This window comes from Haliotis rufescens, unplaced genomic scaffold, assembly GCF_023055435.1.
Source record: "Haliotis rufescens isolate VD_foot unplaced genomic scaffold, xgHalRufe1.0.p SCAF_7, whole genome shotgun sequence".
Classification (NCBI taxonomy): Eukaryota; Metazoa; Mollusca; class Gastropoda; order Lepetellida; family Haliotidae; genus Haliotis; species Haliotis rufescens.
In genome coordinates this window covers 10,761,217-10,787,956 of record NW_025964361.1, presented here as the reverse complement: position 1 = coordinate 10,787,956, position 26,740 = coordinate 10,761,217, and the positions used below count along the sequence as shown (strand labels likewise).

The window sequence follows — 26,740 nt, the reverse complement described above, 5'->3', positions numbered from 1 at the left end:
ATAATCCTGCGCCTCTACTGTTTATGTTTGAACGTCCCATTCTCTGATGTGCTGATATGAGCATTGGCCATTGCAATGAAACAAACCTTTAGTAGCTAGAGAAAGTGACGAATTATTAATATTAAAAGTGAAAGTTGACTGAATATATGTCATATCTCAGACTCTTCTGAAGTTGACCCATGCGTAAGTCTATATATAGCTCCCGTGTTAATGTCTATTTTTAACCTGGAAATCCCAGGTTATAGGGCTACTGCGTTCTTACATGATATATGTGTGTTGACGGAAGCATGGTTTACAGGAAACCGAACGAAGCAAATATTGTGAGTATCGTCTGTAATATTATAGTCCACGATAGCATTTTGTATTGCTGAATGGTCATTCAGACCGTGATTCGGGAAGAAGTTGGTACACGCACCTAGCATGATCACAGCCATGTTACTGCTGACAGCGGCGGTTAACCACACCGAACAACGAACACTGTGGGCCTGCGTCTCTACTGTTTGAACCTCCCCATTGTTTGATGTGCTGATGTCTGAATTACCCATGAGGAACTTTCGTTGCTGCTGAACGCGACGAATTATTAATATTAAAAAAGGAAATTACTTTATATATTTTCCTTTTGACATATGTGCATGCTGACGTGTGTACGTATTTCCGTTCTTGTTGAGTGTAGAAACTGCGAGAGTTTGACAACGTCGCTACAATTATTTTCCATTTGACATATGCTTCAGTAGTTGTGTATTTATACGCTAGATCAAATATGTTAAATGTGCCTGTTTGTTCAGGTCTTTGGAAAATTAAATATTATTTTTTAAAAATCAATTCAATCTTATAGTAAATCTTGTAATTTGGGATAATTCAAAACTGTACTTTGGAAACATGCAACATATATTCCATTTCAATTCATTTACTATTTTCAAAATTTCACAAGGAACTAATAATCATTACTAGACGTGAATTATCTGTTATCAAAACGTCTTTAGATTTTAATATTTACGATGTATTGAAGTCTCACATTCAGAAGTAAAATTTAAGGAAGAAAGAGACACTGACATTTATAAAGACGAAATTTTCCGAATGTAGTTTACACATACACACAAACACACAGACACACACGCAAACACACATACCTTCACATCTTATCTAACGACGCACGACGCATGTAGTTTACACACACGCGCACACAGACATACACACGCCACACACCAACACCACACACTCATACAACACACACACATCTTCACATCTTATCTAGTAACGCATGACGTATGTAGTTTACACACACACATCACACACATACCCACACACACACCACACATGCTCACTCACATACAGTCACACACAAACACACACACTCATACATACATACATACATACATACATACATACATACATACATACATACATACACACACACCCCACACACATGCATACACTCACACCACACATGCTCACACTCATACACACACTCATACATACACACACACACACTCTCGCACATCACACACACTCACACCACACACGCATACACTCTCACATACACCACACACATACACTCATACACACACTCACACATGTACATGTACATACACACCCACACACATACACCACCCACCACACACACAAACACACACACCCCACACCACACATACACTCTCACACACACTCACCACACACATACACACACTCATACATGTACATACACACCCACACACATACACCACACCCACACCACCCACCCACACACACCCCACACCACACATACACTCTCACACACACTCACACACACACATACACTCATTCATACATGTACATACACACCCACACACATACACCACCCCCACACCACACACCACCCCCACACAAACACTCCCCCCCCACACTCTCACACCCACTCACACACATACACACACCCCCCATCCACACACAAACACACCCCCCCCCCCCAAACACAACCCACACACCAACACACCCACAGCCCCCCAACACACCACACACCACCCCCACTCACACACATACACACCACACACCCACACACACCCACAACCCCCCCTCCTCCTCCCCCCCCCCCCCCCGGCGGGGGACACCAGAAATGGGCTTCACACATTGTACCTATGTTGGGAATCGAACCCGGGTCTTCGGCGTGACGAGCAAACGCTTTAACCACTAGGCTACCCGACCGCCCCCGATGCTCATGATGCTAATCACTGGATCGTCTGGCTCAGATTCGATCATTTACACTATAATCCTGCGCCTCTACTGTTTATATTTGAACGTCCCATTCTCTGATGTGCTGATGTGAGCATTGGCCATTGCAATGAAACAAACCTTTAGTAGCTAGAGAAAGTGACGAATTATTAATATTAAAAGTGAAAGTTGACTGAATATATGTCATATCTCAGACTCTTCTGAAGTTGACCCATGCGTAAGTCTATATATAGCTCCCGTGTTAATGTCTATTTTTAACCTGGAAATCCCAGGTTATAGGGCTACTGCGTTCTTACATGATATATGTGTGTTGACGGAAGCATGGTTTACAGGAAACCGAACGAAGCAAATATTGTGAGTATCGTCTGTAATATTATAGTCCACGATAGCATTTTGTATTGCTGAATGGTCATTCGGACCGTGATTCGGGAAGTAGTTGGTACACGCACCTAGCATGATCACAGCCATGTTACTGCTGACAGCGGCGGTTAACCACACCGAACAACGAACACTGTGGGCCTGCGTCTCTACTGTTTGAACCTCCCCATTGTTTGATGTGCTGATGTCTGAATTACCCATAAGGAACTTTCGTTGCTGCTGAACGCGACGAATTATTAATATTAAAAAAGGAAATTACTTTATATATTTTCCTTTTGCCACATATGTGCATGCTGACGTGTGTACGTATTTCCGTTCTTGTTGAGTGTAGAAACTGCGAGAGTTTGACAACGTCGCTACAATTATTTTCCATTTGACATATGCTTCAGTAGTTGTGTATTTATACGCTAGATCAAATATGTTAAATGTGCCTGTTTGTTCAGGTCTTTGGAAAATTAAATATTATTTTTTAAAAATCAATTCAATCTTATAGTAAATCTTGTAATTTGGGATAATTCAAAACTGTACTTTGGAAACATGCAACATATATTCCATTTCAATTCATTTACTATTTTCAAAATTTCACAAGGAACTAATAATCATTACTAGACGTGAATTATCTGTTATCAAAACGTCTTTAGATTTTAATATTTACGATGTATTGAAGTCTCACATTCAGAAGTAAAATTTAAGGAAGAAAGAGACACTGACATTTATAAAGACGAAATTTTCCGAATGGAGTTTACACATACACACAAACACACAGACACACACGCAAACACACATACCTTCACATCTTATCTAACGACGCACGACGCATGTAGTTTACACACACGCGCACACAGACATACACACGCCACACACCAACACCACACACTCATACAACACACACACATCTTCACATCTTATCTAGTAACGCATGACGTATGTAGTTTACACACACACATCACACACATACCCACACACACACCACACATGCTCACTCACATACACTCACATACAAACACACACACTCATACATACATACATACATACATACATACATACATACATACATACATACATACATACATACATACATACATACACACACACCCCACACACATGCATACACTCACACCACACATGCTCACACTCATACACACACTCATACATACACACACACACACACACTCTCGCACATCACACACACTCACACCACACACGCATACACTCTCACACACACCACACACATACACTCATACACACACTCACACATGTACATGTACATACACACCCACACACATACACCACCCACCACACACACAAACACACACACCCCACACCACACATACACTCTCACACACACTCACCACACACACACACACACTCATACATGTACATACACACCCACACACATACACCACACCCACACCACCCACACACACACACCCCACACCACACATACACTCTCACACACACTCACACACACACATACACTCATTCATACATGTACATACACACCAACAAACATACACCACCCCCACACCACCCCCACCCCCACACAAACACCCCCCCACACACACACTCTCACACCCACTCACACACATACACACCACACCCATCCACACACAAACACCCCCCCCCCCCCCCCCAAACACAACCCACACACCAACACACCCACAGCCCCCCAACACACCACACACCACCCCCACTCACACACACACACACCGCACGCACACCCCCCACAGCCTCCCCCTCATCCCATCCCCCCGGCGGGGGACACCAGAAATGGGCTTCACACATTGTACCCATGTCGCGAATCGAACCCGGGTCTTCGGCGTGACGAGCAAACGCTTTAACCACTAGGCTACCCGACCGCCCCCGATGCTCATGATGCTAATCACTGGATCGTCTGGCTCAGATTCGATCATTTACACTATAATCCTGCGCCTCTACTGTTTATGTTTGAACGTCCCATTCTCTGATGTGCTGATGTGAGCATTGGCCATTGCAATGAAACAAACCTTTAGTAGCTAGAGAAAGTGACGAATTATTAATATTAAAAGTGAAAGTTGACTGAATATATGTCATATCTCAGACTCTTCTGAAGTTGACCCATGCGTAAGTCTATATATAGCTCCCGTGTTAATGTCTATTTTTAACCTGGAAATCCCAGGTTATAGGGCTACTGCGTTCTTACATGATATATGTGTGTTGACGGAAGCATGGTTTACAGGAAACCGAACGAAGCAAATATTGTGAGTATCGTCTGTAATATTATAGTCCACGATAGCATTTTGTATTGCTGAATGGTCATTCAGACCGTGATTCGGGAAGTAGTTGGTACACGCACCTAGCATGATCACAGCCATGTTACTGCTGACAGCGGCGGTTAACCACACCGAACAACGAACACTGTGGGCCTGCGTCTCTACTGTTTGAACCTCCCCATTGTTTGATGTGCTGATGTCTGAATTACCCATAAGGAACTTTCGTTGCTGCTGAACGCGACGAATTATTAATATTAAAAAAGGAAATTACTTTATATATTTTCCTTTTGACATATGTGCATGCTGACGTGTGTACGTATTTCCGTTCTTGTTGAGTGTAGAAACTGCGAGAGTTTGACAACGTCGCTACAATTATTTTCCATTTGACATATGCTTCAGTAGTTGTGTATTTATACGCTAGATCAAATATGTTAAATGTGCCTGTTTGTTCAGGTCTTTGGAAAATTAAATATTATTTTTTAAAAATCAATTCAATCTTATAGTAAATCTTGTAATTTGGGATAATTCAAAACTGTACTTTGGAAACATGCAACATATATTCCATTTCAATTCATTTACTATTTTCAAAATTTCACAAGGAACTAATAATCATTACTAGACGTGAATTATCTGTTATCAAAACGTCTTTAGATTTTAATATTTACGATGTATTAAATTCTCACATTCAGAAGTAAAATTTAAGGAAGAAAGAGACACTGACATTTATAAAGACGAAATTTTCCGAATGTAGTTTACACACACACATACACACAGAGACACAAACACAGACACACACACACACGCAAACACACACACCTTCACATCTTGTCTAACGACGCACGACGCATGTAGTTTACACACACGCGCACACAGACATACACACGCCACACACCAACACCACACACTGATACAACACACACACATCTTCACATCTTATCTAGTAACGCATGACGTATGTAGTTTACACACATCACACACACTCACACCACACACACATACCCCCACACACACCACACATGCTCACTCACATACACTCACACACATACACATACACTCATACACACACTCATACAAGTACATACACACACACCCCACATACACTCTCACACACACTCACACACACACCACACACATACACACACTCATACATATACATACACCCCCACACACATACACCACCCCCACACATCACACCACCCCCACACAAACACCCCCCACACACCACACATACACTCTCATCCCCACTCACACACATACACACCACACCCACCCACACAAACACCCCCAGCCCCACCCCCACCCCCACCCTCAGCTCCCCCCACACCACCCACCACCCCCACTCACACACATACACACCCACACAGACGAAATTTTCCGAATGTAGTTTACACACAGACATACACACAGAGACACAAACACAGACACACACACACACACGCAAACACACACACCTTCACATCTTATCTAACGACGCACGACGCATGTAGTTTACACACAGGCGCACACAGACATACACACGCCACACACCAACACCACACACTCATACAACACACACACATCTTCACATCTTATCTAGTAACGCATGACGTATGTAGTTTACACACACACATCACACACATACCCACACACACACCACACATGCTCACTCACATACACTCACACACATACACATACACACACACTCATACATACATACATACATACATACATACATACATACATACATACATACATACATACATACATACATACATACATACATACATACATACACACCCCACACACATGCATACACTCACACCACACATGCTCACACTCATACACACACTCATACATACACACACAAACACACACACACACTCTCTCTCTCACACACACTCTCGCACATCACACACACTAACACCACACACACATACCCCCACACACACCACACATGCTCACTCACATACACTCACACACATACACATACACTCATACACACACTCATACAAGTACATACACACACACCCCACATACACTCTCACACACACTCACACACACACCACACACATACACACACTCATACATGTACATACACCCCCACACACATACACCACCCCCACACATCACACCACCCTCACACAAACACCCCCCACACACCACACATACACTCTCATCCCCACTCACACACATACACACCACCCCCACCCACACAAACACCCCCACCCCCACCCCCACCCACAGCTCCCCCCACACCACCCACCACCCCCACTCACACACATACACACCCACACCCACACACACACCCCACATCCCCCCCCCTCCCTCCCCCCCCCCCCCCCCCCCACACACACACACACACCTCTCTTATCTACCATAACGCAGAACTCACCTTTGGTATTACATTTAAGGTGCAAACTCAAGAAGGTATAACTTACATATTCCATTTTGTATTTATCCAGTAAAACAAGCCAAGAAACACTATTCATCTCATATGATGCACATACACACGTGATCACACAGTGATATAAACTGAGACACCCACTGTAGGACGCTATCTCACCATATGACGTGAACAACCACAGCCAGTGATAACCTGGATAAGTCACTGCAGTAAAGTATCTTAATCTGTGATATCGTGAAACACGAAGCACGACCAACCGTCTCCAGCATAATCTATGCTTCTCAGTAGCCATTACTGTATATATCTTAAGAGAAATCACAGTATGATTATGCACAAAGTTGTCGTTTAGAGACGTGTTATATGTTTAAATGGTATCCATGAAGTGAAGAAGTGGGGGACTATTGATTAAGAATATTTACGGTAGTACAAATGTCAAGTTGCCCTCATTTCACAGATCAAAGTTGAGCTGTCATTTCAAATCGTTAGGTTTTCTCGGAGAAAGTGCATGGGCTCCCGAGGAATGATTCGGGCTAGACTTACTCTCAGTCTAAGGGACATGAGTCATACAAATAACAATAAAATAACAAAATAATACCTGAAACATTGTTATTATAATACTTTTGAATCAAAGTTTCTTTACCTCTATGAAATCGGCAAAGGGTCATCGGAGCATCCCTCTTTCGGGGTTATTAAAAGGGCATATATACACGTTCCACTATTTCTAAGTATTCAATAAACATGAGGACTCAGGAGGACTTTGGGAGGGTATGAATATAACATTTTATAAATAAGCCGATTTGACATTTAACTATTTTTGTACAAGTTCAGTTATTTGAAATACACATAACGTGAGTGAGTGAGTGAGTGAGTGAGTGAGTATTCCAGTTATATCGCGGCGTGTCAGTTTAATGTGGGAGGAAAGCCCGAAGTGATGCAGGTCTCAGACGTTTATCACTTCGGTGAAACCCACGAGCACGGGTATGGTGCTGACAAACTTAGAAACATAATCGGGGCGAACCGGGATTCGAACCCACAATCATAGGTTTCTGGGGTGCCCAAGGGACGCAACTCTGCTCAGCGAATAGACGACTGGGCCACCCATGCCCCCAGTAGCAGTAGGAGTAGTAGTAGTAGTAGCCAGTAGCCAGTAGCCCCATGCACATAACGTGTTATACGAACGTAATCTCGACTACAACTGTTCAACTATTAATATTCTATACATATAAACGTGCTTGCAGGTGACCGTACCTCTATATAAATATGTCTGTCTTGGTACATATATTTATGCATACCATATTATTCGTGAAAAAACCCCAGCCTTTGGCTGAGCCAATTTATTTTTTCTTTTGACAAGGACTTTTAGAAAGTATTAAATTTTATTTTTAAATTTTCATTTATATTTGCTTTCAGATAGAAATGTCTACTCAATTTAAGTGTTACCAGGACCTCTGTAAGCAAGGTGCTCAGTATTGCTCTGAGACCAGAAGACGATGCTATTGGTGTGACGACGCATCCAGTGAATGCTGGACACAGAACATGCCAAGCCAGTGCAACGATTACTGTGAAGGTAAAATCCATAAATGCTTTCATTAACGCTTTTCGCGAACACGTGGTATCATCACTTTTAATAGTGACTGTTTTACACATGCTCATGATATAGCTGGAATAATATAATCGAGAGATTTCTAACGAATATGGAAAGGGTTCTGTTCAAAAATATGATGTTGGTTTATTGTTTCAGATTTACGACAACAATTAATGAACGAATCATATAGGAGAGGTTATACAGACGGACTTTCAGCTAATAAAGGTATATCATGGACATTGTTAAATATGAATATCCTTCCATTTGTAGCATTGTATTGAGTGGTCAATCTATATAGGTTACTGTAGTCGTCATCGAGCGCCCAGAGCAAGAGCTGCGTGATACCCAACGAGGCTTACATTTTCGCACTATCTATTGGGCGCGGTTGTTTTCCTACCCGTGGGGCACTGCAATTCCATTGTGACACATGTAGGTCGCGTGTTACTTGAGGTCTTCCAGCTGTGGGTATCGCATTATGTCTACCTTCAAGTATCAGTGTGGCGGTCGGGTAGCCTAGTGGTTAAAACGTTCGCTCGTCACGCTAAATACCCGGGTTCGATACACGACATGGGTACAATGTGTGAAGCCCATTTCTGGTGTCCCCCGCCGTGATATTGCTGGAATATTGCTAAAAGCGGCGTAAAACCAAACTCAGTCAGTTAAGTATCAGTTTCAAATATGTACATGCATCGTTAACATGTTTCCTGTTTCTTCCTCCTCAGGACCAGAGTATCCCTTCATCATATCAACTTCAGCTGTCGTCCTCTTGGTATTACTATGTGGATTCCTTGTTCTGAGAATTTGGAAGTTAATGAAAAGAATCAAGACATCACGTGCAGAACATAGAAGCTTTTCGGGTACAACAGATTCCTAACTTCAGTGTCTCATGCACAATGAGCAGTTTAAAGTTCATAGTAGGATATCCCCATGTGGATTCCTGGTTAGAGTGAGTGAGTATGGTTTGACGCCGCTTTTAGCAATATTCCAGCAATATCACGGCTTAGGACACCAGAAATGGGCTTCACCAATTGTACCCATGTCGGGAATCGAACCCGGGTCTTCGGCGTGACGGGCGACAGCTTCAACCACTAGGCTACCCGACCATCGGGTTAGAATAGATCCCCAGCAACCCATACTGGTCGAAGAAGCGACTAGATGGATCGGGTTGTTAATTGCCCGCCATCGTACCAAAGGGTGGATTGTTGCTCACAATTACAATCACGGGATTGTCTGGTCCAGATTCGACTATTTATAGGACACCGTCATGTAGCTGTAATATTGCTGAGTGCGGCTTTAAACAACAAACAAACAAACACATATTAACACTGTGAATTAAATATTTCCAGTTCACGATCAAGAAACTCCAGAAACAACCCCATTGACACAGCCAGGCGACGAGGTGATCGACATGGACATCACAGAACCTACAGATGATGGCAGTTCAACAAACACACCAGGCCGCCATGCCAGTGTTGATTCGGGACTTGATAATAGAGACAGCATGCACTCATCCATCACGCCATGTCCATGTAATCGCGATGGAAATGCACCGGAAGTATGCATTCGTGGCACGGGTCTGAAGCAGCTGCCCCCACGAAATGACGATGGTAGTCTGAAAACCGCAATCCTGTGTGGCTGAAAATGCTACAAAAAGGAAGTACCTTCAAGAAGTTGGAGTACTTATTTAGGCTAAGATATAGTGATGAACAACTTACAATAAGAACCACGTTTCGGTTTAGGTTCATCACTTGCTTGATAACGGTGTTAGAACCTACACCGAAACGTCGCTCTTAATTGTAATAAAGAAGTTGTTCATCCATATATCGTAACCCTATTTACTTACATATAGGAATGCCGTGGGGATTCGGAATAGAATAGGTCCCCAGTACTCCATGCTTGTCGTACAAGGCGACTAAAATGGAATTAAATTACTATGGCTGTTGAGCTTGCATGGATTCGTGTCAAGTTCAGTATGGCTGTACTTTGTCGATCTGCCTTTTGTCATTCAATCCATGCATGGTATATAGAGAATCTCACCTGAGTGTCTTTTGATATCAAATATATCAACACGAGTTGATAAAAGTGGAAAAATTCCGAGGCTTGCCGAGGATTTTTGCCACTTTTATCAACGAGTGTTGATATATTTGATATCAAAAGACACAAGGGTGAGATTTTATTTATCATCCAACATCATCTTTCAACTTTTTCAATTTGTAGACAGTAATTAGCAGTGTCTTCAGTGTAAAAAGTACTGCAAACAACGTCAGTAGCAGAGCCATTAGTGATGTCATTTGATTGTGACGTCATGGTAACCAGTGATGTCACAATGGTCTGCAAAGCATTGTGATGTAATTTTATTGCAGCGATATTTACAGTGTAGATATCGCTTGATCTCATAAAAGCGATATCTCCTGTGGGAGACAGTTTTGGATGATAAACAGTATTCATTACAGTGTGGTTTCTCCTAAAACCGTACCCATGAAACGAACAATTGTAATATTTATGTCTTTTGTTATTTGTGCTGAGAAAGTCCGCTCGTCATCGTGCATGTGATATCCCGCTTATTGTGTTTTTGTAAGATTTTATTTATGTTGTGTATTAAATCACAAGCAATAGATATTAGAAATAAATTCTGAAAAAATATCCATTGTTCGATTCCGAATTTATCATAAGCATGTGTTTATGACTCGCAATCACATAGTGAGGATACCCGGTGTCCACGACAAGGTGAGCGTATCCTGCTCATGGTAAAGTTAAAACTAGGAATGTCATATTGTATCAAATAAATGTAAAATGATTGAAAAAAAAAAAAAAAAAAAAAAAATATAATAAATAAAACTAGGTATGGGACGTCATTTAGGTAACTGAAACTTCAAAATTGGAAATGTCTCCACACGTCTACCATAAAGCTGTCTACTTTTGAAAGCTGAAATGACAAAGGGTTTGAATGCTGTAACCTTGTTCAAAAAACTTTTTTGCAAGAGTCGTATGACGCACTTTGAAATCTTCGCGGAGAGATCATGCTCGATTGTACTCTAATCCGTGTGAAATGTTGACACCAAAGTCTGGGGCTGCTGGATTTTTGGTCCAAATAAAGCGAATGTTGACTATTTGAAAGTTACAGAACAGCGATGCCGATGTTGACCTTCCCTCCCCACAGAGCAGGAAACAGCACGGGGTCATTCACTCCCTCACTACCCCACCCGTGAAGATCCGGGTTAGAATAGGTCTTCAGCAACTCTTGTCGTAAGAGGCGGCTAACGAGATCGGATGGCCAGGATCGCTCTCGGTTGATAAAGCATGTCATCGTATCCCAATTGCGGAGATCGATGCTCATGATGTCAATCACTGGATTGTCTGGTCCAGACTCGATAATTTACAGACCACCGTCATATAGCTGGAATATTGCTGAGTGCGGCGTTAAACAACAAAAAATTTTTTTGTAATTTAGTGAAACAAAACAGCTGTAGAACTATTTTGTATCATTTATTTTTAAAATACAGGTCCAATTGATAAACACTTTGTTTGCGTTTTCATGAAATTGGCAGTTTGAATGAAACAGTCATGAATGTAATATATGAAATCAAATCAGCCAATCAAATTACATGAAGGTGTTATGACACATATGCACCATAACAATGTGTTATGTTACCCCTTTACACAGTACATGTGGATAATAAAAACAGGTACTATGCTAACGATCATTATACTGTCGGATGAAAAACCTGACCGCTCAAGTATTTTTAAATACGTATAAATACAATTTTCAAATGCAGCAGTCTCCACAGCATTGGACTGCACACCTAACGAAATGACCAGCGTGACGTTCACGTAAGTCTTATAAATAGATTTATTGGGTTTTCCAGTATTAAAATAGCAAGGGCTGGCTAAATCCCAAAAGAAACTGGTTTATCATCGTGAATCAACAAGATTTAGAAGAAAAACAGAGACTGTGTGTAAGAGTACTCCGACGGCAGTACACACAATGCTCACAATAATAATCTCGGGTTTACCTGGTCCAGATTCGAATCTGTACAGACCGCGGTGACATAGATGAACCGTTAGTGCGATTTTAAACACCAAACAAGAAACAAAACAATATACCTGCTGTATGGAAAATGATGTCTACATTTCGTCACTTGTTCAACGAAGAAACTTGGTGGTTCTCATTGTTGTGCAAAAATAGAAGGAATATACGTTGTATATATTTGGCTTTTTACAGTATACAGCTTCGTATCATATTTGTATAGTGTTGTCGATGCCATAAGCCTGTCTAAAAACGTGGTATAATTTGCGATAATGTTAAGGTAATGCGTTTCAGATGTGTTGTGTCTGTAAGTAGTAATGGCAGTATGTCATTTATCACAATATGAGTGAGTGAGTGAGTTGGGTTCAACGCCGCTTTTAACAGTTTTACAGTTATTTCACGGCGTGTCAGCTTAATGTGTGATGAAAGCCCGAAGTGATGCAGGTCTCAGACGTTTACCACTTTGGTGAAACCCACGAGCACGGGTACGGTGCTGACAAACCTAGAAACATAACCGGAATTCGAACCCACAATCATAGGTTTCTGGCGTGCCTAAGGGACGCACAGCGAATCGCGGCGCCTTAGACGACTGGGCCCGCGTGCCCCCTAGCACAATATGAAACGTAATGTACTCTAGCATTAAACTAAAACTGTGGCCCATCTCATAATGTTTACTCGGGGTAAAGGCTTGTCATGTGGTATAGGCTGCTATACTGTAGCTCAAAGTGGCATTGTGAGAATTAAAATGAATTGTTCGTTAACGCTGGACATGTATAAGTATAATGTGTTGTGAAAAACATTAAACTGCTTGGCATTAAAATGCGGCAGCGACGGCCTATGAATATTGGGATGATTTAGAAAGTATGTTTACCATACACTTATAAACATGAAATGGGTCTTTGATTGAGTATTTCTTTAAAAACAGAATTTGTTCTAGAAAAATAGCAAATTGGCCTAAGGTGTTACTCCAAAGCAAGTATTGCTTTGATGTGTGAAAATTATGTCGTACATTAATTTGCTTTCGCACAAAAAATGCTGCTTCGACGTCAATAAAGAAAAAAATTTGGTATCATCATTAATAATAAACACATGCTTAATGATAGTATAGTCGGAATCGCACAATGGAGCAGATTTCTTATGATTAATGGAGTATGTTTTGTAGCTTTTATTGTTAAACTAAAACTACTATGTGGTAGGATGTCGGGATAGTCGATTTGGTTGGTTTGTTGTTTTACACCGCACTCAGCAATATTCCAGCTATATGACGGCGGTCTGTAAATAATCGAGTCTGGACCAGACAATTCAGTGATTGATATCATGAGCATCAATCTACTCAATTGGGATCGATGACATGCTTCAACCAAGTCAGCAAGCCTGACCACCCGATCCCGTTAGTCGCCTCTTACGACAAGCATCGTCGCCTTTAGAATGGGTTGCTGAAGACTTATGCTACCCCGGATCTTCACGGGATAGTCGAGTTGCACTAGCGTGCGATGAAGGAGTACATGTTTAAGCGGTTTGATGACCTCGCTGATGTGAGGCAAACCCGCATGCCATGATCCAGTATGAATCATTGTACAACTTTCGACAGGTTGAGGCCTGGGTGACACACCCATGGGACTACCCGCTTCATATAAATAGCCACAACACTCTGAATCCAATGTGCATGGAAACTGGAAAGTACAAAATATATATGTTGTCTACTTTGAAATACGTTACATAAAGCGTCGGCATAGTTATAACATGCGAGGGGCGCTCGTTCAATGGCATTGGCAAACACAACATTGTTATTGTGTTCTGGGTTTTCCCAAGCCTATGAAAGGAGAATGTCACCGTGACCTAAAGGACATTCTGTATCGTTGGGACATGCTGTACATGTATGCGTGCATAATTAAGTTTTATTCATATCTCTGTAAAGGCCACGCATGAATATCATCTAATTTCAACTATGTACTTGTGTATGAATACAATAGACTAAGTATACACAGCGTGTATACGGCTGTAAATGTATGTGGGATAACGGCTGACTAAATGGAGCGCTTGTATTATTTATAGACGCGTTTAAAAAACGTATCTAGGAAATGGTATTAATGCGGAAGTGTACACACGTTTTTGACCCACATGTACGGAAATCCCCTCTTTATGCAGAAAATGAACGACTCATCCATATACTGCCCTTCTCGTTTGAACATTCTCAGGTGGGTAGTCGCACAATTTACCTCTCGTACATAGAATAGGTTTAGGTTACCTTACCGTTATTTTCAGGTTACGATGTGTTCCTATTTAATAATCTCTATGGCAAATAACTGGCTTGAAAATTCTGTGTCCTTTATGTCAGGAATCTTATATTTATAGGAATATATTTATGAACAATAAGTGAACTTGGACTCATGTTTTTTATAAATTATTATATACTAGATCGACATCGATACATAATGCCCAAAATTGCGAAGCGAGGTTTGGGGAGATCTGGGGAATCTCAAGTTCGTCCCCCGAAGAAGAAAGATTCTTCCCCCCGGCGGATTGATGAGCCGCAGAGAGGGGGTGAGGGTAGGAACCTGACCCCTACTCCTATGAGAGATCAAGGTAAGTGTAACACACCATTCAATACTACAAACTAAACAATCTAATATTTAGTGAAACGCACTATTCATCCTTGTATGAAAAATGATATTTATTTTACATTTCTACGTATAAGTATACAAATACAGATAGTAGTTTATTAAAACAGTCTATAAATACAGAATAAGGTAAATACAGATGATTAGCTGAATAATAGTTCCCAAAACTGATCTCTATCACCAGTGTTTTGCGAAAAAGTCTTTGGTTTCTTTTACGCATGCAGGGGTGGCCCACTTGTACCAGGCGGCACAATTCATTGTGCAGAGTTGCGCGCGCCAGAAGCCTATGATTGTGGGTTCGAATCCCGGTTCACCCTGATTATGTTTCTAGGTTTGTCAGCGCCATATCCGTGCTCGTGGGTTTCACCAAAGTGGTAAACGTCTGAGACCTGCATCACATCGGGCTTTCCTTCTACTGAAAGTAGTTATATGACTGGAATATTGTTCAAAGAGGCGTTAAACCGCACTTACTGCATGCGTAGATCGATGCTCATGAAAGCAATTACTGGTCTGATCCATACTCTGTTATTTACAGACCGCCTTCATAAATATGGAATATTGCTCAGTGCGGCGTAAAACAACGAACAAACATACAAAAAAAACAAAAATTCCCTCACGCATGTACATGTATGTCTTTATTAATCTGTCTGTCTGTCTCTCTCTCTCTCTCCCTCTCTCTCTCTCTCATTAGTGTTTTAATACGCACATCACTTAGTAAATTGAGTCATGCTCTCTCTGTGTCTGTCTTTCGCCCCCCCCCCCCCCCCCTCTCATCGTTATACTTAATTGTATGTAAACGTGTCAGTTGTTAATCCTATAAGGTAGCTAGCTCCTGCAATATATTTTAGTTTAGTTTAATTAACATCTCTCAAACATTATCCTTTCCATCTGATCCATCTTACATCATATGAATTTGGCGCGAAAGTTTTTGTATACACAAAGAATATATGAGTATTTCAAAACAGTTCTGGTTCAAGTTCTGGTTACAGTTATCACACCAGTATGGGGGATGTTTTATCGAAGATTCTTCTTCCAACTGAACTACATGCATGGCCGCCCTTACACGCTGTTTTTATGATTTTATTTCTTTTTGGAGTACACAAACAATATGTTTACAGAATATAGTTCACGTGCAATCTTAAATACATACAAGTTACAAAGTATATCTATAGATGATAACAAACAAAAACTATTCCAGTGTCATATTGTTGGATTGTGCAAGTTCGTGGTTTTAAGCGAATAGGTGGTGACAGACAGACCAACATGTCATGAACTGTGTGTATTTACATTGTGAATATGATATATTTCTGTCGATGTAATATGAATCGGTTATTTCTTGTTTGATGTGTGGGAAATTTGGTATGGAGTCAGAAATCTTTGATTTGAATATGTTTTGCTTTGTTACAGTTATAATATGATTTAATACATCATTTCGTTTTTGTTGATATCCTTATAAAAATGTCTATTTTGAAAATTCTAGTTCTATTCCAGTTTTGTCTTTGATGCATTTTGTAAGGTTGTTCCAGATATTTTTTACAATTTTGCACTCAACATGTACACTAAGGTTTGTTTTTCTCGATCACAAAAATTGCAAAGAAATGATTCTCTATATCCCATTTTGTACAATAACTCGTTTGTTGGTATAATTCTATGAATAATACTGTATTGGAACCATTTTTCTTTTGAGGACACATTATATCTACGATTAATCGTTTGCCAATCCTTTTCCGTCATGTGAAGGCCAAGATCAGTTCCCATTTTTGAATGTATTTCTGGGATATCAATTTGTTGGATACTTTATTTAATATATCACACGCTGTTAGTGTTTTAAAACTTGTGCCTTCTCACATATTGAATAATTATAATTATATGGAAACTGTTAAGTCGTATAATAGTATAGTGCTTAAGAAACATAAACCTTTAGTTGTATGTATGACAGATTCAAACAGAATTCTTACAAATACCTGTAGTTATTCATTACATGTGAACGACATCTGTGTACGTTGCGCAGGCCCGATGTTAGCTTTCTGTCGTGTATGTTTCTCAAAATTGAGCGACATGTATGACACGCCCTTACACGCAGTGTGTGTTTTAAATACTATCATTATATGGAAGCTGTTGAATAGAATACTCAAGAAACATAAAACTTGTTTTGTTATGTAGGATAGATTAAAGACTACTCACAATGTCCGAATACTCATCTGTATCTGTAGGCCGGTGTCGGATATTTGACACAATCCTCCTGCTCATGAACACATTAATAACCTTACAATCTCAAAGTCCAATCACTTATAATTATTCATAACATGTGTACAATAGGCCCGATCTGCATTCTCAAATATTTGACAGTGGTACAATCTTTCTGCTCGTGTACACAGTAATAACCCTACAATCAGTTTTGCCTGGGGATAAATAAGTTCTTTATTTGTCTTCCAGTAAGTCCAAACCCGGACATCCGCTTGACAAGGTCTCAGACCCGGAAGGACAGAGAGCCTGACCAACTGAAGGACAGTCAGGAGAGGAGCGAGCAGATGGCCAAGTAAAGCTCTTGAACAAAGAACATGTTGTTCTGACCACTATAATAAACAGGTCATCTCTGAACAGTTGTTCTTCATTTTGTTAAAACCATCCCTGAAATACTAAATACACTTTGCAATATTCTAGGTTAATAGATCACCATATATATTACAGGATACGCTCACCTTTTCGCGAACACCTGCTATCATTACGTGTTGATAGTAATGCAAAAACACATGCTCATGATATAGTCGGAATCGACAATCGATTCTGCGTTTGGCAGATATTTCTATGAATATGTCGCTTTTTATACGGTAGATACATGTCATTGGTTGTTATTTTCAGACAATGTAGGTCGTACGAGGTGCTTTAATGGATCGGGTTACGTCACAGAACGATCGTTTCCTCTTGCCATGAGTGTGCCGAGTGTTGTGAATATCCATTATCTGTGTCGATAACTCATGGTTAAATATACATGTAGAAGGAAAAACCAGGTTTGAAGACTATGTAATGCAACATTTGTCACCTTTCCTTGAAACGAATTTCGTTTTGTACCGGAACAATACGAGAATACTCTGATCGTCGCGTGCATACACGTAGATCAACATTCGACTTTAAGTTATTTTACAGTTTGTGTATCATTAGATGAAACAGTTTCAGATGCTGATGTACAATGTATGTATTTATTAATTTGAATAGTCAAACCAAATTAAGCTAGGAATATTTTTTAAGTTGTCATTGTAATTAAGGACCCGTGAAGATCCGGGGTAGAATAGGTCTTCAGCAACCCATGCTTGTCCTAATAGGCGACTGTACTTGTCGTAAGAGGCGACTAATGGGATCGGGTCGTCAGGCTCGCTGACTTGGTTGATGCATGTCATCGATCCAAATTGCGTAGTTCGATGCTCATGATATTAATCACTGGAATGTCTGTTCCAGACTCGATTATATACAGACCGACGTCATATAGCTGGAATATTACTGTGTGCGACGTTAAACAACAAACCAACCCACCAAGCAACCAACCAATGGAATTAAAATCAGATCTATTCCACTATATCCTTCTTATGATATGTAGGTATATACTAGTATTCCAGCTATATGACGACGGCCTACAAATCATCGAGTCTGAACAAGACAATCCAGTGATTGATATTATGAGCAACGATTCACTCTGTCAGGGTACAATGCCACACAATAATCCAAATCACCTACCCTGAACATCAGATTATATGGGCACCCTCGCACGACAAGCAGGGTGTAAGAGAGCTATTTGAACCCTGAATCCAAGCGGGGCGTAGTTACAAAATACTTACATATACGTGTACCAGTATAGCAGTAATCTCACATCCAGAAATAAGTCCGTCAGTATGTCCATTTCTTTCCAAACCACATTCCATAATGCGTAAACCTACATCCTACATTCAAATACTCGCTAGTCCCAAATAAACAAAATCACTTCCAAACAAGAAGCAGTATGGTCTAAATATTCACCAGGTGTTCAGGCAATATATCATTGATGTAAACCATCCACAAACTGAATCACTGTCGTCAAATGGAGATTTGCCGTTGTGACCATCCTTATCATAGATAAATGTTAGCCTGAATATTTGATTACTACATACATATTTTTAGATCTAATTACATATTGAAAACAGGACTTAACAAAGCCGTATACAAACTGAACCTTATTAATACGAAATATAATAACATGTAATCAATCGGATAATCAAAACGTATAATGCATTATTCCTTATTTGCGCCGTTTGCACTCACGATATTAAATTTCTTTAAACGAAAGTGCAACTATGCTTGTCGTAAAAGGCGACTAACGAGATCGGGTGGTCAGACTCGCTGACTTGGCTGATGCATGTCATCGATCCCAATGGCGTTGATCGCAGGTTCATGATGTCAATCGCTGGATTGTCTGTTCCAGACTCGATTATTTACAGACCGCCGTCATATAGCTTGAATATTGCTGAGTGCGCCGTAAAACAACAAACAAAGAAATTAAACGAAAGTGTTGCTCAATAAGACAAAATAACCTTCTGTTAAGAGGCACATCTTACCTTTCCAAACTTTACCGTAGTGATATCGACTGTCGCAACCTGCAGTGTTGTAAACACCACGCTACACAATTCCATAGAAACATCATTCCTCGAGAAGCGTGTTTCATTCCTGGGGAATACGCAGTTCGCCTCACAGCTGCAGGGTAGCTGCACTTGCAGCGGTATTGTGACTTGTATTATACACAACAATATCTTATCGGGACACGCATTATCACACACCCTATTTCATCTCGTCAAACATATCGGGGGCGGTCGGGTAACCTAGTGGTTAAAGCGTTCGCTCGTCACGCTGAAGACCCGGGTTCGATTCCCGACATGGGTACAATGTGTGAAGCCCATTTCTGGTGTCCCCCCGCCGTGATATTGCTGGAATATTGCTAAAAGCGGCGTAAAACCATACTCACTCACTCACTCAAACATATCGAGTTCATGAAGTAGAAAATTGAAATATATTTTTTTATAATTGAATTATAAACTGAAAGAGGACGCTACATAAAATTATACATGTAGAATTTTTTGTTTATTTGAAGCTGCACTCAGCAATGTTACAGCTATATGACGACAGCTTGTAAATAATACAGTCCGGACCAGACAGTCCATGGCCAGTGAAAGAACTCATGTCAATTAAAATGAACAGCATTACATTCTAACACATATTGTAACACTGGCTACCAAGTATGCCAGGGTTTGCATAATAAGACAATTAGGTGTATCCCGGGGTTAGGTATTTGGTGAGTTCCTGTTATAAACTATTCCTTGTTAATAACATACTATTCAAGGGGGCCTCGCGTGTGAAGATGAACACACGGATTGCATCATTTCAGTAATTATTTTGTGTGTGCTGCATGCAGGTTATAATGACCATATTTAAAACCTCAAGTGATGCCATTCCATTGCCCTGTCATAGACGGTCTTTATATTTCATAAAATTGTGCGATATGGATGAAATGCCCCTTATTTCACACACAAAATACGGTGGATTTTATATTTCCGTGGATCGAACGAGCAACCTTCGTATCTTCAGCCCAGGGATAAAACCATTAGGTTAAAGAGGCACTGCTACACCACAATGCCTCTAAGACTCCCCTTTTGAAGTACCTGTTCGCCAACAAGAGATATTTTAACCTGTTCCCTAAGGTTCATGGAAAGTGTGTTTAAAACATAAAATCAATGATAAATGTTGTTTCAGACTTTGTTTATAATTAAGACAAAACACTTCGCTCGGATTTACATGAGACTTAAAACCTGATAACTCCTTAAAACACTCCGACGATTCTTATTCTAAACAAACACATTTTCAAGCATGACGTTGCAGTTTTCCGACGGCCAGTCCTTTGTGGGTGTATTGTTATGGGGTGAGGTGAGGTGAGGTGAGGTGAGGTGAGGTGAGGTGAGGTGAGGTGAAATTGGGTTTAACGTCGCGTCCAAGATTATTGCACTTATATAGCGACGTGCATGCACGTGTGTGTGTGGCTGCTTGTACTAGTCCGGACTGATGCCGATTTATAGTGCTAGCTCACTGAGATACCATGCCGCAGTTTAACATGAATACCCCACTCAGACACAGTATACTGACTCCGAGCCGACCAGTCCTTGTTTTAGCCCCTTAATGTCGAGCGCCAGACATGATAACAACAAGTACCATCTTTTAACGTCTTTTGGTATGACGCGGCCTGGGGATCGAACCCCGGACCTTCCGCTCTCCGGGCGTACGCTCTACGTATTGTTATGAAGGAGGAAGGGGTGACCCAGTCATCTGAGGTCCCGCCATTCATTGTACAGAGTTGCTTCCCTTAGGGATGTCAAATAGCTGAGGAAGCTGGTTCAAATCCCATTTTGGCTCTGATTATGATTCTTTGTTATCAGTATCACACCAAAACTCGGGGGTACCAACCTCCACCTCCCCTGAATCCCCAATACCATCTGAAGTTTCCCTCTGAATCTCACAACTCATCCCGGAATATAGCTGAACACAAATCTCAAAAGCATTGAGGGTGTGATTAGAAGTTAAATTACTGAAACAACACAGAAAAAATAAAGTATTGCAAAGGAAACTTTTACGTACACCATTAAGCTTTTGAAAATGTTGAATCTGCGAACCAAATATATTTATAGGTGCGTCCCGAGTACCAAACTGCCGAGTCCCGAATACCCTCCAAATGGACCCCCGAATCCCGCGTACCAAGACGGAAGTTGCAGTCTCATGTTCGTGGACCTCCATCAACTTCCAATTACCTAACATTAACTTGACATGCTCTGATACAACTGAAACACTGTTCATGTACAAATATATGTAAACCCTGCTGAAGAATAATTTCAAGGGTTCCAGTTTTTATGAGAAGAAACATCGCGTATTATATAGACTAACTGATAGAAAACGAAAGCGAAAGCCTGACGACCTATACCAACTATCCTATTTAATATTAGGCAGTCATCCTAAATATGTATCACGCAACACCCATGATCACGCCCTTATCATCAATATGATTTACATTATCTTCAATTCTCACATACAGGATTCTGTGAAAAATCCACACAAATACTCTTAAAACAGGAATCACTATCCATGCATGGGCGGATACAGCTTTTTTTAAAAGGGGTGTGTGTGCACAATTAAGAGACTATTTTTTGTCTTTGGTGGTAATTTATACAGAAATAAAGATTTTTTTCGAAATAAAAAGGGGGGATGCGCACCCCCCCCCCCCCCCCCCCCCCCCCCCCCCACGTGTAACCGGCTGTACAAACGATTGAATTGATTTCCTGTCAGTCTATACATCATTAGTATTGCCTTGTGAATGTAAAGACCGCTCCATGAATCGCATGAATATGTTATCATTTTCAACTCAATCTGAAGTTTACAACGCAACATGTATATTACCAGCCACATCGAGCTCAGCGCTAATTATAACCTCGTTTCACTGAAATGTCCTGAACTGGAACAATTGTTCTATTTATAGGCCTTTCAAACGGAAACCTAAACATTATTTTCCCCTGTAGGAATCTCCCATTCATGTAGCAATAATCATGCCTTATATTATATATCCACCCCCTTCTCGTTCTGAAGGACTCAGGTGGGTAGTCGCACATTTTATTGCTCAAGCACATTATTATAAAACAACTTGTAAACTTGCTATTTCATAGTTACAAACGTTCCTTTAAAGTGACTTTTCTATTAGGTAACGATTTGTCCCTAAATATTTCTGGCGAATCACTAGATTAAAGGTTCAGTGTATATCCATGCGCCTTTAAAATGAATGTTACGAATGTTTGAAAACATTTAGGAAAATACATTATGTGAAATTGGATTCATGGTTTTGTGTGTATTCTATTATTTACTAGAATCTTTCAAACGACATGCGGAGAGTGGCGAAGCGAGGTTTGGGGGGATCTCCACCTAGACCCCCTAAGAAGAAGAAAGATTCTTCCCCCAAGCGGATTGTTGAGCCGCAGAGAGAGCTCGAGGGTGAGGGTAGGAATCTGACCCCTACTCTTGTGAGAGATCAAGGTTAGTGTAACACACCATTCAATACTATAAAGTTCCCTAAACTGACATATCTTTCATCTAGGAGATAACATATTGTGTTTTCAATGATTTAACCGTGCTAAATTGAATTTAAAACGGAACACGCAACTTCTGGTTTCAAATGTTTAATTTAGCGCAGTTAAACAGTATGTTTATCTCCATTCTACCGTGACTAAATAAAACGCGAGCTCTTTGGTGTTAACAAATACATTGAGTGAAGCGGCATGGGTTAAGTCCAGCGTTGAGTGGGTTGTCATGGGAATATACGGAATCGCCGACACCAGCCTTTATACAAAATATCGCGCTCTATATGCTCAAGCAGTTTGTTCACACTGTAATACTTCACCCGAACATGAGATGGGCATCCTTATAGAAAACTTAGCAAACCTTATAAAGGTTTCGTCCTACACCGTACGTCACTATAATGACGTCATATCGATTAATGTGACGCAAAACTTAAGACTTCACAGTCGTATATAGAAAAACGTCAATTAATAGCAACCTCTCTCCTGTCCTCACAACTTGAAATACATTATCAGTGTAGATTTCTATCGTGTTTTCTGCAGGTATTGTATTGCCACACATCCTTTGAATATTATAGTAACCGCAACTTTGCATTTTGTAGTCTATGATTGTACATATGATTTTAAAAGAAATGCCTACCGACACTGGCTGTAAAAGAAGTACTTTTCTTAAAGTATAACCTTCCGCGGTGATGCGGTCGTATAATCGATTGTTTCAATCAGGGGTTTATTGTAATTTGATACCTCTGATTGACCAATCAAAATCAAGTATTATCGAAATTCATGGTAAAATAGTGTTTTACCAACAAATGTTTTAAAAAAAATATTAATCACTCATGAACGTCCTAATCAGCATTATTTGACTTTTGCCAAGTCATAATTGAAAGTGATTGTCCTCTCTAAAATTATATTCCGACAATAACACTTTCGTATTTTCGTACTTCAAGCACATCGATCACTTAATAAAACCCTCGCTCATCGTAATAATTAATTTGTGTCAGTTGTTAATCCTATAAGATAACTCATATAGAATAGTTTAGTTTATATTATATTTCTCTATATATTTTCCATCTGACCCACTTGCACAATGTGAATTAAGCGCGACATGTTTTATACACACTATGTGCAAAAGTACGTCACAGTCGAATAAGCGGTAAGCTTAAGGTCGCTTCGTGTGAGTATGCCTGAGTATTTCAATCTATTTCGAAACAATTAGAAAGCTCTGGTTACAGTTATCACACCAGTATTAGAGAAGTTTTATCGTGTATGTTTCTCAAAATTGAGCGACATGTATGACACGCCCTTACACGCAGTGTGTGTTTTAAATACTATCATTATATGGAAGCTGTTGAATAGAATACTCAAGAAACATAAAACTTGTTTTGTTATGTAGGATAGAATAAAGACTACTCACAATGTCCGAATACTTATCTTTATCTGTAGGCCGGTGTTTGCTTTGTCAAATATTTGGCACAATCCTTATGCTCGTGAACACACTAATAACCTTACAATCTCAAAGTCCAATCACTTATAATTATTCATAACATGTGTACAATAGGCCCGATCTGCATTCTCAAATATTTGACAGTGGTACAATCTTTCTGCTCGTGAACACACTAATAACCTTACAATCACAAAGTCCAATCACTTATAATTATTCATAACATGTGTACAATAGGCCCGATCTGCATTCTCAAATATTTGACAGTGGTACAATCTTTCTGCTCGTGAACACACTAATAACCTTACAATCACAAAGTCCAATCACTTATAATTATTCATAACATGTGTACAATAGGCCCGATCTGCATTCTCAAATATTTGACAGTGGTACAATCTTTCTGCTCGTGTACAAAGTAATAACCTTACAACCAGTTTTGGTAGGGAATAAATGAGTTCTTTATTTGTCTTCCAGTAAGTCCAAACCCGGACATCCGCTTGACCAGGTCTCAGACCCGGAAGGACAGAGAGCCTGACCAACTGAAGGACAGTCAGGAGAAGAGCGAGCAGATGGCCAAGTGAAGCTCCTGAACAAAGAACATGTAGTTCTGACCAATAAATAAACAGGTCATCTCTGAACAGTGGTGCCTCATTTTGTTAAAACCATCCCTGAAATATACAGTACAGTATGCAATATTCCAAGATAATATTCTCTCTCCACCAGATGCATTAATATTTGTTCGCCTTGCGACCTGTGAATATTCGGGTAGAATAGGTCTTCAGCAACCCGTGCAACCGACTGTGCTTGTCGTAAGAAGCGACTAACGGGGTCGGGTGGCCAGGCACGCTGATGCACGTCATTGTATCCCAGTTGCGTAGATTGATGCTCATGATATTAATCACTGGTTTGTATGTTGCAGACTCGATTATTTACAGACCGCCGAAATATACAGTCAAGTCTCGTTAATCCGACACTCGTTTATCCGACAATCGGCTTTATCCGACACTAATGATGGGGACCGATTTAATGAGTGCTATTTAGACCCGTTAATCTGACAGTCTCGCACTCCGTCTCTGACATACCTAATTTGCAACGAATTGCTGAAATCACTCATTAATCAGTGTCGTTAGTCCGACACAGTGATCAGCGTACTCCGTGGTCATCTGCCCGCGAGTACACAGCCCCGTGTTTTGATGCGAGACGAGTCGGCGAGTAGCTGCATATTTAAACGGCTGAAGAGATAAACTTGCTTAACATTAAACAATTACTGCTTTAAATAAACAAAACAGGATAAATCACATGCCTCGATTGCCTCAATCTCATTAAAATCGGATACAAGTTCTCGCCCGCTACCACCGAGGACAACCTTTCGTGAACTTTGACCGACCAATGACATTACAAACAGGTAGCCACTAAAAAAGCAGCTTTCTTAAGCATTGCGGCACTAGTTTCAAATTAGCGACTTCCAGTCCAATCTATGCTTTAAAAAGTATTTTGAATCAGTCATACAATCCGTAATAGCTGGAATATTGCGGCGTAAAACAACAAACACACAAAAACAACGTCGCCTCGCAGGAAAAGTTGTTTGAATCTAAACGGGGCTAGGTTATGGCACACAATACGTGCATATACCAGTATATCAGTAATCTCACAAGCACAAGCACGTGTGAGCTTATTACTTCAATATATCCTTTCTTTTCAAAGGCTATTCGA

General features: G+C 40.5%; 1 protein-coding gene across 4 annotated transcripts; it reads left to right on the top strand.

Annotated features, from left to right (window-relative positions):
* The first annotated feature begins 225 nt into the window (after window positions 1-225).
* On the top strand, window positions 226-10,926 carry LOC124114668. 4 transcript variants are annotated; one of them, XM_048388046.1, is made up of 5 exons: window positions 226-595; window positions 8,632-8,788; window positions 8,963-9,031; window positions 9,529-9,663; window positions 10,153-10,925. In XM_048388046.1, the coding sequence occupies exons 2-5, from the start codon at window positions 8,638-8,640 to the stop codon at window positions 10,443-10,445; spliced, it is 648 nt and encodes a 215-aa protein (XP_048244003.1). In that variant the 5' UTR covers window positions 226-595; window positions 8,632-8,637; the 3' UTR covers window positions 10,446-10,925. The 4 variants fall into 4 exon arrangements, with proteins under 4 accessions (XP_048244003.1, XP_046331305.2, XP_048244002.1 ...); XM_046475349.2 differs by lacking the exon at window positions 226-595 and adding an exon at window positions 4,723-4,826; XM_048388045.1 differs by lacking the exon at window positions 226-595 and adding an exon at window positions 4,859-5,101.
* The last annotated feature ends 15,814 nt before the right edge of the window (window positions 10,927-26,740 follow it).

What these genes read in the sequence shown, in the direction of transcription:
- LOC124114668 (XM_046475349.2), top strand. Translation starts at nt 4,776, where the DNA reads ATGTGTGTTGACGGAAGCATGGTTTACAGGAAACCGAACGAAGCAAAT. An exon ending in GTGCAACGATTACTGTGAAG is followed by an intron (nt 8,789 to 8,962) that starts GTAAAATCCATA and finishes TTATTGTTTCAG; the next exon opens with ATTTACGACAACAATTAATG. An exon ending in CGGACTTTCAGCTAATAAAG is followed by an intron (nt 9,032 to 9,528) that starts GTATATCATGGA and finishes CTTCCTCCTCAG; the next exon opens with GACCAGAGTATCCCTTCATC.